General features: G+C 40.9%; 1 protein-coding gene across 1 annotated transcript in view; it reads left to right on the forward strand.

The window, feature by feature from the left end:
• The window catches only part of LOC149314017 (actin-related protein 2/3 complex subunit 2), a 38838-nt gene extending 24834 nt beyond the window's left edge, over positions 1-14004 (forward strand). The window contains exons 5-10 of the mRNA XM_089520365.1: positions 706-892; positions 1675-1768; positions 3325-3451; positions 6790-6890; positions 10203-10303; positions 13551-14004. Coding sequence (XP_089376491.1) covers positions 706-892; positions 1675-1768; positions 3325-3451; positions 6790-6890; positions 10203-10303; positions 13551-13575 — 635 coding nt within the window. The 3' untranslated portion in view covers positions 13576-14004. The remainder of the gene's footprint in view (positions 1-705; positions 893-1674; positions 1769-3324; positions 3452-6789; positions 6891-10202; positions 10304-13550) is intronic.
• Positions 14005-14060: the final 56 nt, after the last annotated feature.

Below are 14060 nucleotides of genomic sequence, written 5' to 3' on the forward strand. Positions count from 1 at the left end.
GCCCCCTTCAGTGTTCCACAGGGAGGCTGAGAACATCAGAGCTGTATTTCTGAGCAGTGAAGGCTATGATTCTGGATCCACCCCCAAACATACCCCCGCTTCTGTAGTTTAGAGATCTTTTGTTCTGTGTAATAAGACTGACAGGCTCTCAAAAGCTCTGGAAAACCATGGTTACCTGTGACAGTACTGCTTCCCACTCATTTGTTACAGAACATCGGCGGGAATAGTTTCACTTGGTGTTGAGGAATGGAACAAAAAATTGCCTTGTGTGGAGGAGAAAGGCATGCTTAATGGAGCATAGTTTTATTTCAATGTGGCGCCATTGAAGAGTTGGAAAGAAATAACCTATGAGTTATAGTAGTCTGCATCTGCATTGCAGAAATAATCCAGCCATTGCTCAGTGCTATGAAATTCTGGAAATTGTAGTTAATTGTGGTACCAGAGTTCTCTGACAGAGAAAGTTAAATGTCTCACAAAACTACAATTCCCAAGATTCCATGGCATTGATCCATGGCAGTTAAAGTGGTGTCAGCGTGGATTATTTGAGTCCCTATATTGGGAGAAAGGTGAGATACAAGTAAATAAAATAAATAAAATAATTATTTCTGCCATGTGCATGCAGTTGCAGTGTATTGCTTTCTTCACAATTGTAAATTTCACCAGAGAAGGGAAAATTGTGATTATTGCATTGTTCATCTGTTGTAGGTTACAATGTTTCTTTGCTGTATGACTTGGAGAACCTTCCTTCTGCCAAAGACTCCATTGTACACCAAGCAGGCATGCTCAAACGCAACTGCTTTGCCTCAGTCTTTGAGAAATATTTCAAGTTCCAAGAGGAAGGAAAGGATGGGGAGAAGAGAGCAGTCATCCACTACCGGGATGATGAGACTATGTAAGAAATAACTGGACTTTCATCTCCCATATCTTGAAACTGTTTCCCAACCCTGCAATTTAGAATAGTCCAAAACATTGTGTTCATCAGTGCACAGTTTGTCACCCACAGTCTCATCTGTGTTTAGGTGGGTGAGTAGCAAGATATGTTTGCTTGCCCCTAGGTAAGTGCTGATACTTGTGCTTACAGACTGTTTTACAAATGCACAGTGCAGGTCAGTGCAGCACACACTAGATTTCTCCAGATACGTATCAGCTGGACTTCTCATAAGAATATATATTAATAAATGATGTTACTGAACTCAACTTGCATGTACTTGATGCTTTAAGGAAATCAGGATAAGACTTGAATGTTTCTTGGGAGAGTTATGGGCCAGTCTGTATAAAACATCTGAAGATGGATTGCATCATTCATATATGTCAGCTTGCCCCACAGTTTGGAAGACGCTCTACACTATTAAAGGTTTTTGGAGGGTAACAATCATTACATGTGCACAGACATCCTTGATGTGGGGAAAGATATTGCATGTATCATGCTGTAGATAGTCAAGAACTTATGGCAAACTGTAAAGCCATTCTGCATTTTGGTAGGTGTCAAGTGAGGTCAGAGAGAAGAGAGATGCTATGTTTTCTGCATCAGCCCCATAAAATAAGCTGGTGAGCAGAATCATAAGGACAGTTAAATAGTTGATGAACGACCCTTGTTGTTAAAATCCTAGTAGATTCTCTGTATTACAAAAGATTTTAGATTCATAAATAGTATTCTTTTCATCTCCTTTTTAGGTATGTTGAATCAAAGAAGGACCGTGTCACCGTTGTTTTCAGCACGGTATTTAAGGATGATGACGACGTAGTGATTGGAAAAGTATTCATGCAGGTATGATACTTCAGATTCTGTAGACTTCTGAGGGATAGTAATTAGCACATTTATATCAGGAATACCATTGCGCTTTTGCCCTTCCCACAGTAAGATTGGCACTGTGGTGCCTTTGGAAATTCAATTTGCTGATACAAATATTACTATACATATTTGCACTCAGTAGATCTTTTAAAAAATTCTATTGGGTGCCCTGAGATCTTTTGATATAGAGTGGGATGTATATATACTTTAATCAATTGTTTTGCCTTCAAGTCCTTTCTGTCTTATGGTGTCCTTATTTATCATGTCATTTTCTTGGCAAGATTTATTCAGAGGGGGTTTGCCGAGAGAGAAGGACTTACCCAAAGACTTACCCAGTAAGTTCCCACAGCCCAGCAGAGATTTAAACACTGGTCTTATAGAGTTGGTCCCACACTTAAACCATTATACCATTATACTTTAATAAGTACTAAAATAAATAAACCAAGTGGTTAGGGCAGAAGATTTGAGTGGAAACATGATGTATAACTGGATGGAGTGGTCTAAAAGTGGAAGCAAGAAAACTTGCACATAGAATGCAACAGTAATTAATCCTGCTGTTGGTTCTGCATGTACTCTGCTCTCTGAAGCATATACTAAGTTAAATAGTTGTTTCCTCAAAGCCACATGAGTTCCTGTTGAGTAACATTAGTTTACATATCCCTAATACATATCTAATGTGAAATATGGCATATTTCACATTAGATTCACACAGCTGTTCTTCCTGTATCAAACTGCTATTAACTAGATGATTAGTTCTGTTGTGTGTGTTTTCTATGTTAAGTCAAAGGCCATGTTGAGAACTGAAGGATTCAGCAATAGAACATATACCCATAGTCCTATATACATTTAGTCAAAAAAGAATTGCACTGGTCCTTACGTTTGAGAGCAGACTTACCCAAAGTCAACAAGTGGTTTTCCATGGCGCAATGGAGAGTCAAATCTTGGGCTCCCAGAGTCCAGCACTTGAACCACTACACCACATTAGGTCTCTACCCAGTATATACCTGTTCCACTACTCCAATCAGGATTCAACCAAGCATTGGTTGAAACAGTGCTGTATACTTATAAAAGAAATGGTCTTGGCAGTGAACTATATCTCTTTAAAGCACCTAAGAGCAAAAACAATCCTTTGGAATACAGATCTCTGCTGCTCTTTCTTGGCCCAGTTATAGTTTCTACATCTTGTTTCAGATAGAGCACTACCATGCTCCTTTATCTTCATCTTGATGGAGATGCATGCAGAAAATTTGGTTAATTTCAGTAATTAGTCACTCAAATCGGTCTTAGCACAAACTTGTTAAAAAGTAGATATATTTTTTAAGGGGAAAATTCTTGGAAGTTGACAGTTTCAGACGGTTTTGATTCCAGGATGAAACATGATTGAAGCTCAGAAGTTGTAGCCATTGTGGTAGGTAGACAGGTGGAACTTAGCATTGTCAATTTACATTTCTGAGAATGGAAAAAGAGGTTCAGGGAGAGAATGCTTCCTACTAGGTTTCTGATTAATAAACATTTACTGTCTTTTATCTCAGGAGTTCAAGGAGGGTCGCCGTGCCAGCCACACAGCCCCTCAGGTGCTCTTCAGCCACAGGGAGCCCCCCTTGGAGCTAAAAGATACAGATGCAGCAGTAGGCGATAACATTGGATACATCACCTTTGGTAAGTGGGTGGCATTTTCAGCTGGGTAAGAGTCTGATGACTAGACAAAATGAAAGCTGTTTGCCTCTAGAACAGACCTGCACAACTTGGCCATAGGTAGGGGGCTAAAATTAAAATCAGCTAAACTTCTTCAGGCCACAGATAGATTGTAAAAATTAATCATTATTAAATTACTAAATATTATTAATTACTAATTGATGAATACTAAATAATAATAATTAATATTAATTCCATTCTCCTCCTCCCTGCTCTTCTTGGGAGAAGGCCTTGACCAGGGTGACCAGATGTCATAACCAGAATGGTGGACAGGGTACCACAAAATGTAGGACATTCAAGGAAAATGTAACACATTACAAAATAAAAGCTAAAAACAATAATATAAATTTACAACATTTACAAATATAAATGTACAAAAAAACCCCACCTCCTTATGCCCCCCATGCCATTGGGCTCCTACCCCCTCACCCCCCTGGCAGCCCCTTCCTTATTTATAGGTGAGTCAGTTGTAAAAGCACATCTCACTCCAGAAGATAAATATACTTCAGCAATTTGCACTCTATGTCTTTCTATAATAATAGCTACAAAACTGAACAATGGTAATAGCATTGGGTTTTTTAAATTTATATGCTGCTTTAAAAATTCTTTCCATCTCTGAGTTATGAGAAGGATGGAGGGGGGGGGATAAGAAAGTGTTGGGAGGGAGGGACTGCAAACATATTAGGTGATGTATACCAGGGTATGTACAATTTGCAGCTAAGTAGGTGACCCTGAGCAAGTCACAAACTCTCAGCCTCAGAGGATGATAATGGCAAACCCTCTCTGAAGAAACTTGCCAAGAAAGCCCCATGATAAGTTTGCCTCAGGTTCACCATAAGTCAGAAATAACATGAAGACACACAAGAACAACAAAAACCCTGCAATTATTTTACAGGTAGTACATGGAAAGATGAGGCAGCATGGTGTAGTGGTCTGAGTGTTGGACTATGACTCTGGAGACCAGGGTTCAATGCTGCTGGTGTGCAGGCTTTTGCCCCACGGACCTGACCAGCAGGCCAGCCTGTTGCAGAACCTACTGCTGTGAGGCAGTGGGGGCGGCCAGGGCAGCCATGCCGTCTGTCAGTCTGTTGCTGCCTTTTGGTAGCCCTACACTTCTGGGCTTCTGCGAGTAAGAACCCCATTGGCTTTAATGGAGCTTGAGTACGTGGAATTTCCCTTACGCGGGGGGGGGTGGTGGTGGTGTCTGCATGTTTTAAGGTCTAACTAAATCTCAAAGGTAGACCTTAAAACATGCAAGTTAACAGTTGTTGCTCCACACCTTTCCCCAAACCTTACGCAGCTGGTGTAGAAAGTATACTGTATATACTCATGTATAAGTCTAGAAATTTTAGTCAAAAAATTGACCCAAAAAACCTGGGTCGACTTATCCACAGGTCAATGTAAGTACTGTACTTTATATATATAAGAGTTAAATATATATATATATATATATATATATATATATATATATATATGAAGGAGCCATCCCCTTTCTCTGAATAAAAGGCAAGGGCTTGGTCCATCCTGGAAACATCAAAAATAAGCATGGCTCCCCTCTATTCTCTCATCCATCCATCCTTTAGGATGAACACAGACAAGTTCTTTAGCATCATTTTTCTTTGCATTATCCTTTCCACCCTTTGTTACATGCCCCTAAGTTTTACCCTCAACTTATCCAGGGGTCATATCAAAATCCATAATTTTGGCCCGAAAACCTGTCCTCGACTTATACATGAGGTCAACTTATAGTCAAGTATATACGGTAGTCCATTGGCTGCATGTGACACTTGGAGCCCCCAGATCCTCCAGACATCTTAAATTTTAATTTGGTTGATTTTTTCATCCAAAATTCCCCTCCTCCCAAATGCAGAGATTTTCCTTACTACAAGTGTCCCATCTCTCTTGAAAAGTGTGTGTTTGGGGGGGGGGGCTGAAAACAGCTGTGTCAGGCACGCCAGTACAGCCCAATGTGAACACAAATGAATATTGGCCCCCACTCCCTTTACAGGTGTCCATCCCTGCCCTGTACTTTAAGGTACAGACATTTTCTCTTCATTGCCAAAGCCAACTACCTGTCATTACAGCTTCTCACCAAACCAACAAGCCTCCATTCTTGGAAAACTGTATGGAAATTTTTGCCAAGCCAGTCTGCTTAGTTCCTGAAAGCTTTGTCATTGGGCAGCACTTGGCTATGGAACACTAATAAGCCCAACTGTCTTTCCACTGTGACAATAGGATGAGAAACTCCATCCGGATAATTATCTTTTCCCAGGGGCTATTTTAACAGATCATGTTATAGAGGAGCCTTTGCCAAGACTTGTGATGCATTTTGGTGATAGAAAAAGGAAATGAAGTCTGCTATTGAGGGGCATTTCATCAGAGTATTTTGAGATAGATAAAATAAGTATTAAATGCCCTCTTTGCAAATTTTTGTGAAGACTTTTTTTTTTTGTGGCTATTTTGTACTTTTTTGGATTTGGATAAGTAATAACAATTCTGTTCCTAGATAATGAAAGGCTGTATAATAGATCTTTATGCAAGAAACCACTATGTCTATAGTTTTTTGTGAGTTTATTGGGCTATGTGGCCTTGTTCTAGAAGAGTTTATTCCTGACATTTTGCCAGTATCTGTGGCTGGCATCTTCAGAGGGAAGGTCCTTCATAGATCTTCCAGATATGCAGACTATTCACTGTCACCAGCAGCCAATGAGTAAAGTAGGCAAATAGCTAATGGGAGATTCAGGCCAGATAAAGGAAAGTATTTAGCACATCACATTCTTTTAGCTATAGAATTTGCTACCACAGGGTGTGGCAATTGCCATCAATTTGGACATCCTTGAGAGGTCATTAGACATTCATGGAGAATAATTGTCAGTAGCTACTAATCATGATGGCTATAGCCTGTTTCTACGCTTGCAGGCTATGTGGATTTCAGTGCCAGTTGCTGGGCAGCACAAGTAAAAGGATGTTATTACATTTGTGTCTCGTTTACAGACTTCCCATAGGCACCTTGTTGGGCATTGTGGGAGAAGAATGCTGGACTACCTGTGCCTTAGATCTATTCCAATATGGCAGCTCATTATGATGGGCCACAGTACCTCTATTAGAATTAAAAAGAGACTATACTTGCATGGTCAAGGTTCTGAAGGCATCACATTCAGACAAGCTTAACCATGGTGTGCAACACAGAGAAAAATTCCATTTTTTTCTGTGCACATACCATTATGTGAATACTGCAAATGCTGTTGATCTAGTACATATAACTTAAAGAATGAACCTATTCTGTTATGTTCTCTTTGCAGTGCTGTTCCCCCGCCATACCAATGCTGCTGCCAGGGACAACACCATCAATTTGATTCACACATTCCGGGACTACCTGCACTATCACATCAAATGTTCCAAGGTACAGAAAGGGTAGTACTAAGTGGTGGTGAACAGATGGTGGATCTATGATTTGTAGTAGACTAGCAAGGATTTTTAATTCTTAGTTGTATAAACATAGCAGCAACATCCCCCCATCATAAATTATAAGATGAAATAAAGCAGGAGATAACCAGAATAAATTTTGTATGGAAAGGATGTATGGTGTTTTGAAACTGCTGAAGTTTCTGAACAGTTTCCAAAGGCAGCCCCACATAAAGTGTGTTACAGTAGTCCAAATGTAAGGGATGTAATCAAGGCATGTGTCACCGTAGCCAGATCTTAAGGAGTGAGGGCAGCTGGCACACTAATTTTAACTGTGCAAATGCACTTCAGTCCACTGCTGAAACCTGGGCATCCAGGCTCAGAGTGGAGTCCAGGAGCACACCCAAGCTGTGAATCTGAGATTTCAGGGGAAGTGTAACCCCATCCAGCACAGACAAAGCCCCAATTCCCTGTTCTGCCTTACGACTGACCAGGAGCACCTTTGTCTTGTTTGGATTAAGCTTCAATTTGTTTGCCCTCATCCAGTCGATTACTGACAACAGACACAGAGACAGCTTCCTTGGAGTCAGCAGGAAAGGAGAGATAGAGTTGGGTGTCATCCACATATGGACGACACCACACTCCAAACTCTGGATGACCTTTCCCAGCGGTTTCATGTAGATGTTAAATAATGTGGGGTACAACACAGAAACCTGTGGATCCCTACAGGCAAGCAGCCAAGGAGATGAACAGGAGTCCCCCAACAACACCTTGTGGGTCCGCCCCTCCTAGAAAGACTGGAACCACTGCATAGCAGTGTCCCCAAGTCCCATCCCAGAAAGGCGGCCCAGAAGGATACTATGGTCGATGATATCAAAAGCCGCTGAGAGATCTAGCAGGACTAACAGGGACACATTCCCCCTGTCCAGTTTCATGCACCAAGGCAACCAAAGCTGTCTCTGTGCCATAGCCAGGTCTGAAGTCAGATTGAAATGGACCTAGATAATCTGTTTCATCCAGGAAACCCCTTGTGTACAAATGGCAAAGAGTAGGTATATTACAGTCAGCTCTCTGTATGCACGGATTCTTTATCCATGGATTCATGCATCCACAGCTTGAAAATACTCAAAAAATATAAATTCCGTAAAGCAAACCTTGGTTTTTCAGTTTTATATAAGAAACACCATTTACTGTGCCATTGTATTTAATAGGACTTGGGCATCCACAGATTTGGGTATCCATCGGAAGTACTGGAACCAAACTCCAGCAGCTACCAAGGGCCCACTGTATATTTGTATCACAAAGTATGCCTTCCAAAAATTCCAAGGCATCCTGGCACAGTGTGCCCCACTTTTTGAGACTTCTAGGAGACATTAAGAGGACAAAACTCTCCTCCAGCGACTGTGTTCGCAGTCTGGGGGTGCTCCTTGACTTGTCGCTCCTGATGACAAATCAGGTAAATGCGATGGTCAGGAGTGCCTGTTATCAGCTTCGGCTGATACGCCAGCTGCGCCCTTTTCTGGAAGTAAGGGATCTTGAGACGGTTGTGCACGCGCTGGTAACCTCACACCTTGACTTCTGTAATGCACTCTACATGGGGCTACCCCTGTACTTGACTCGGAAATTACAGCTGGTTCAAAATATGGCAGCCAGGCTTGTCTCAGGAACATCTAGGAGGGACCACATTACTCCGGTTTTGAGGTCCCTCCACTGGCTGCGTATCAGCTTCCGGGCACAGTACAAGGTGTTGGTTATCACCTTTAAAGCCCTAAATAGCTTGGGTCCAAGCTATTTTAGGGACCGCCTCCTCCTGTACAATCCTCCCCGCGCTCTCCGCTCCTCTGGGAGGAACTTACTGCAGCTTCTAAAATCTAGGCTAGTGGCGACCTCCCAGAGGGCGTTCTCTGCTGTCGCCCCCAAACTCTGGAACGACCTGCCGGATGAGATCTGTCAGATAACATCATTAGACAGCTTTAAAAAAGCGGTGAAGACAGATCTCTTCCGGCAGGCCTTTCCAGATTAACCATCCCGGCCCAGGTTCCCTGATTCCCTCATTCCTCCCGTGGCCCCATCTTAGTGATGGTTGAGGATCAACAGAGGGATATCAGGGTTTTTAGTTTAGTTTTTAATTGTTGTTTTTATGCATTGATATTGTGTTTTAATATGTTATACTGTTTAATGCTGTCTTAAGGGGGGGAGGGATAAAGTGTTTTTAATTGTCATATTTTATATTTTACTGTTGTTAACCGCCCGGATTGGTTTGCCAGAGGGCGGTATACAAATAAATAAATATTATTATTATTATTATTATTAAAAGCCCAACATACCCTGAAAATGCAAAAAATCAAAATTGGAAGTGCTTGTCCAGTCAGATCTGGTTTGGATTTTGTGAGCCCGTTCCTGCTTTACTCGAAGAAGGCTTTATGTTCCTTCTTTTTGATTTCTGGCTGTCATCATTATGCCTACCATACCTCTGGGAAGTAACATTTCTGGGTGTTGTTTTTCTAGTGCTCACTGTCTTATTGCCAGAGAATTACTGTATATACTCATGTATAAGTCTTGAAATTTAGGTTAAAAATTGACCCCAAAAAACTGAGCTGCCTTATCCATGGGTCAATGTAAGTACTGTATTTTAACACACACACGGTGAAAGGCAAGAGTTTAATCTGCCCTGGAAGCACTGACCCCATTCTACTCTCTCAGTCATCCAGCCTTAAGTATGTGCACAAATAGTAATGTATGCTGGAATTTTGTAGGTTCTTTGGCATTGTTTTCCTTTACTTCATCCTTTACATCCTTCATTACATGTGCCTAAGTTTTACCCTTGACCTGTCATATAAAAATCCAGAAGTTTGGCCCAAAAACTTGCCCTCAACTTATGTATAAGGTTGACTTATAGTCAAGTATATATGGTATGTTTGGTTGACCAGGAAGAGGGACAGAATAGACTTTAGTTAAATAGTTTTATAGAAGTTTGTACCTCTTCAAGTAAATATTTTGACTCAAATCTCTGTGCATTAAAATTGCTAATATATAATAGCAAGTTATAAAATGGAGTTTGGGCTGCACCAGCAGCTTCAACAATTTGGTACATCAAATTGTGCAAAACAAGAAACTGTATGAATATAACCTTACAGTGCAATGATAAAGAGAGGCTGATTATGATTCCTGTCTAGGTAATTCCATTATCCTGCTTCAAAACAGCACTGAAAAGGGGGTGGTTGAAGTTTGAATTTCAAAGTAGTAAGACAGATCCCTTAAACTGCTTTTTTGTGTTCTTTTTTCCTAAAAAATAAAAATAAAAATGCAGGCTTACATTCACACGCGCATGAGAGCAAAAACATCAGACTTCCTCAAAGTACTGAATCGTGCCCGGCCAGATGCAGAGAAGAAGGAAATGAAAACAATCACGTAAGTGTCAAAAATACAGTTTTTTCTCTTTGCTGCTCATCATGAGCTGCCTTGCTCATCACTGCAGATAACACAGGCCTAGAGAATACAGAAGAACTCATATAAACCTGATACTCTTGTCTAAATTGAGAAGACACACAACACTGGTTGTTCTAAGAGAACTCTTTCCAAAATAAACCTAATAACTTTGAAATACAGCACTGATAGTAAAACTGTGATGTTTTTAACAATGCCTGATACTTCTCTCTTTGCCCAAAACATTAGTTTGTGCCGTTTATCAGTTGGTGAATTAATGCACTCATCATTTGGTAAGGTTTAATGCTAACTTTAATGAGCAAGTATGAAGGAGGGCTCTGTATTTATCCCATAGATGAAACAGAATTGCCTCAGTTTCAGATTAGCTTCTAGTTGGGGTTCAGACAAGAGACAAAGCCTTGGTTGGCTTTGTTAGCAACTTGACATTAGGGAAGGGAAGTTGTGATCCTGCTAATTTTCCTGGGTGTCTCAGTAGCTTTTGAAGCCATCAACCAAAATAATCCTCTTAGTCTATTTGGAGGGATGGAAGTGATGGGCCCTGCTTTGCAGTTGTTCTGCCTCTACCATGTATGATGCTTTTAGAAGTTGGCATTGAAAAACTATTACCATTTCCTATAGGCATTATTGATTCCAGTGTTTCAGAGGATTGCATTTTATCACCATGCTTTTCAGTATCCACATGAACTCACTGAGTGAAATTGTTTGGGGAGTAGGAGTCAAGTGACATAACATACTTCCATTATGATTTCTTTTGCATGTACACATTGAACGGTCTCATTCAACAATTACATTTTCTCTTTGTCCTTAACCATCAGATGTGGCCCTGTTTCTGTAAATAGTTGCCTGAAGTTGATAATGTACTGAATAATGATGAACAGATTAAAACAGTCTGGACAAATTGAAACAATTTAATGTAGCATGTATAATTTGAGTGAGGATGCATACCTACATCCTTCCTATTCTTTCAACTGCTCCCAGTTTTAGGCTTATCAGACAAGCTCATATGAACTCAAACTGAAGGCTGTTCTTGCTTTAGCAAGTTGAATATTTTGATATCTATAGTGCGGTACAGACCGCCCCTTTAGGGCAGCCTGCACCTGCTCCTTTCCGCAGAGGATTGGGGCCAGGGCAGCCATACCAGCAGCCCCTGCAGCCCCGATCTGACAGTTTCCAAGCCATGGAGAAGTGGCAAAATGCCACTTCCGCATGACCTGGAAAAGGGGTTTCTTTGTGGCTGCATGCCCCCGGACACCCTGACAGGTGCAGCCATGGGAGAAAGGGACCACCTGGCCCCTTTTTCCCTGGCTTCATTCCCGTGGCAGTCACACACGGAGTGTGTGGTTGCTGCACGCTCCCCAGCTCTAGTTTTGGCCTTAGGACAGCATTTCCGTGCTATCTGTATCAGGCCAATGTCAACTTACTGTCAGTCTTGTGAAGTGCAACATAGAGAAATCAGAACTGTATGGATATGAAGAGTGTTATGTTTTCTGTGCCCTGAATAGGAGGAGGAAACTAGTCACTGCAGATTAAAGTTTTATGGAAAAATAGGTAAAAATAGATACTCTGGTCAGAAAAGGCTATGGAGCTTATATATATTGCTAAATGCTCTTCTAGCATGGATCAGTGCCCTACTGGGAAGAGGAAAATAATTGAACTGATGTGGATATTCATAATGTACCAGACTGATCTTGATAATCTGATAAGATACTGTGTCCTGGCAGTTAAGTGGAGCGGCTAAAATAAATATAACAAGTCTGAACATTGGTCTCCAGTTTCTGGAGGGGATGGAGAGTTGGGTTATTCCAAAAAGGCTCCTGCTGTGAGAGCTGCAAGCACAGCTGTGAATGCCTTGTGACTAGCTCTTAAGAATTACAGGATGTCTGCCTTATCCAGCTTTCAGTATATGTAACCTCCTTTAAAAAGGCATCTGGTTTCCTTCACAGAAGCTCAATTTCTTTCTTAGGCAGCCTTTGGCAATTGTATGAAAATACATTTATCCTCAAATGAGCATAACTCTGTTTCCTGTGGTTATTGAGTGTGTGACCTCTTCATAAGAACAAACTGAGATACTTTCTTTACTTTCTGCTCTTAATTTTTCTTATGACACAAACAATTAGACCTACCTATTCCATTTGTTTTATTCTGTAATGATCTGGAAACAGTCCTAGAAAATAAGATTTCGCCAATGGTCAAATTCCAGAGTTTGACTCAAGCATGGGGGTTCATAATTTCAACCAATACTAGATTATGCTAGGCAAAATAGGTAAATCTTGCTCCACAAATGCTAAGATACAATTTGCAAGTGTTATTTTACCATTGAGATTTACAGAAAGAATGATTTAATATACCAACTTTTCATGTACAGTGTTCCTAAAAACAGACATAAATTTTGCCAGATGGGAATGGGAAGGACACTAAGGAAATGGTGAGGCTATGGTGTAGTGCGAAATGGCAAAAAGTGGGCCCATGTGGAGAGCAAAATGGACAGATGTAGAGCAAGATGACAGGTAGAAGAAAGAGTTGAAGTGTGTTTATTTCACTTGTTTTAGAAGTTAGAAAACACAAGGTCATAGTCATTAAAAAATCTTCCATGTCACAGATATGCCACAGAGGCCCACAGCCATATGAAGTTGGCTGCATGTCCAAGTTGAGGTCTCTTTGAAGCTACACTTGTGATAAGCCAAGGGTTTATGCTTGACTCCATTGAAAATGGATGTAGACGGAATGTGAGCAGTGGTTGCTTCATGTGGGCAGTGGGTCTATGTGAACATACTGGGCAAGGAGTGCAAGAACGGTTTTATGGGCCTGGAAAGCTTAAGCTAAGCACCTTAAGGGGGAAAGTGTGTTAAGGTCAGATCGAGAGTGCAGACCTAGAGTGGTGATTTGGTGGCATTAAGCACTCAAGCCAAGCAAACCTCAAGTGAATTTTGGAGCTGGATAGTGGAATGTGGGGCCCAGTATGGATCAACAATCAAAATGCACACTAAGTAGCTATACTTGAGAGTAGCTCTGGGTTCAGCTGATGTACATGAGGGGAGTGATTGGGTTTTGTCATGACAACACCAAAACAAAGTTGTAGAGATGGGACATGTGGAAATTGTGCTCTAAGAGCTACAAGTATGTAGTATGTAGAGCTCAGACTTCAGGATATGATGTGTGGCTGCAATGTGCCAGAACTACCCTTATGTATGATTTCTCTATTTTTTGCCAGGGGGAAGACTTTTTCATCCCGTTAACGCCTGAAGTGAGGTGGAGCTGAAAAACTGTGGCAGAAGGCTGGAGCAGTTGCTACATGATAATTGTAGCATGTAAATGTTGCACCTCTCTGGGCTCTTATGGAAATAAATCCAATCGGGTTATGATTTCTACACAAGTTTGGGAAGTGATCTGCAGAATCGAGCTGTGCTTGCGAGGACTTAATAGTTCAGACAAAACAAAAAAACTTAATTCCATTTTGATCAACTTTACTTTCTTTCCTTTTTTCCCTTCTCCCCTTTTTCAAGCTGTTTTGCTTTGCAATATGTTTACCGGTAATGAGTTGCAGTATTTCTTATGAGAATAATGCAATATTAACTTGTTTTTCTTCTGAGTATTTTGAGTTCACAACTCCTGTATCTGAATAAATATTGTTGGGGTTCATTAATAAAGGAGATCTTTCTATCTTACCAATTACGATTTTTGAGTATTCACTTCTAGATATACTTTATTAGTTTATGCTCAC

The sequence above is a fragment of the Sceloporus occidentalis genome, unplaced genomic scaffold, assembly GCF_023333645.1.
Source record: "Sceloporus occidentalis isolate IW3139 unplaced genomic scaffold, rSceOcc1.0.p SCAF_4, whole genome shotgun sequence".
NCBI lineage: Eukaryota > Metazoa > Chordata > Lepidosauria > Squamata > Phrynosomatidae > Sceloporus > Sceloporus occidentalis.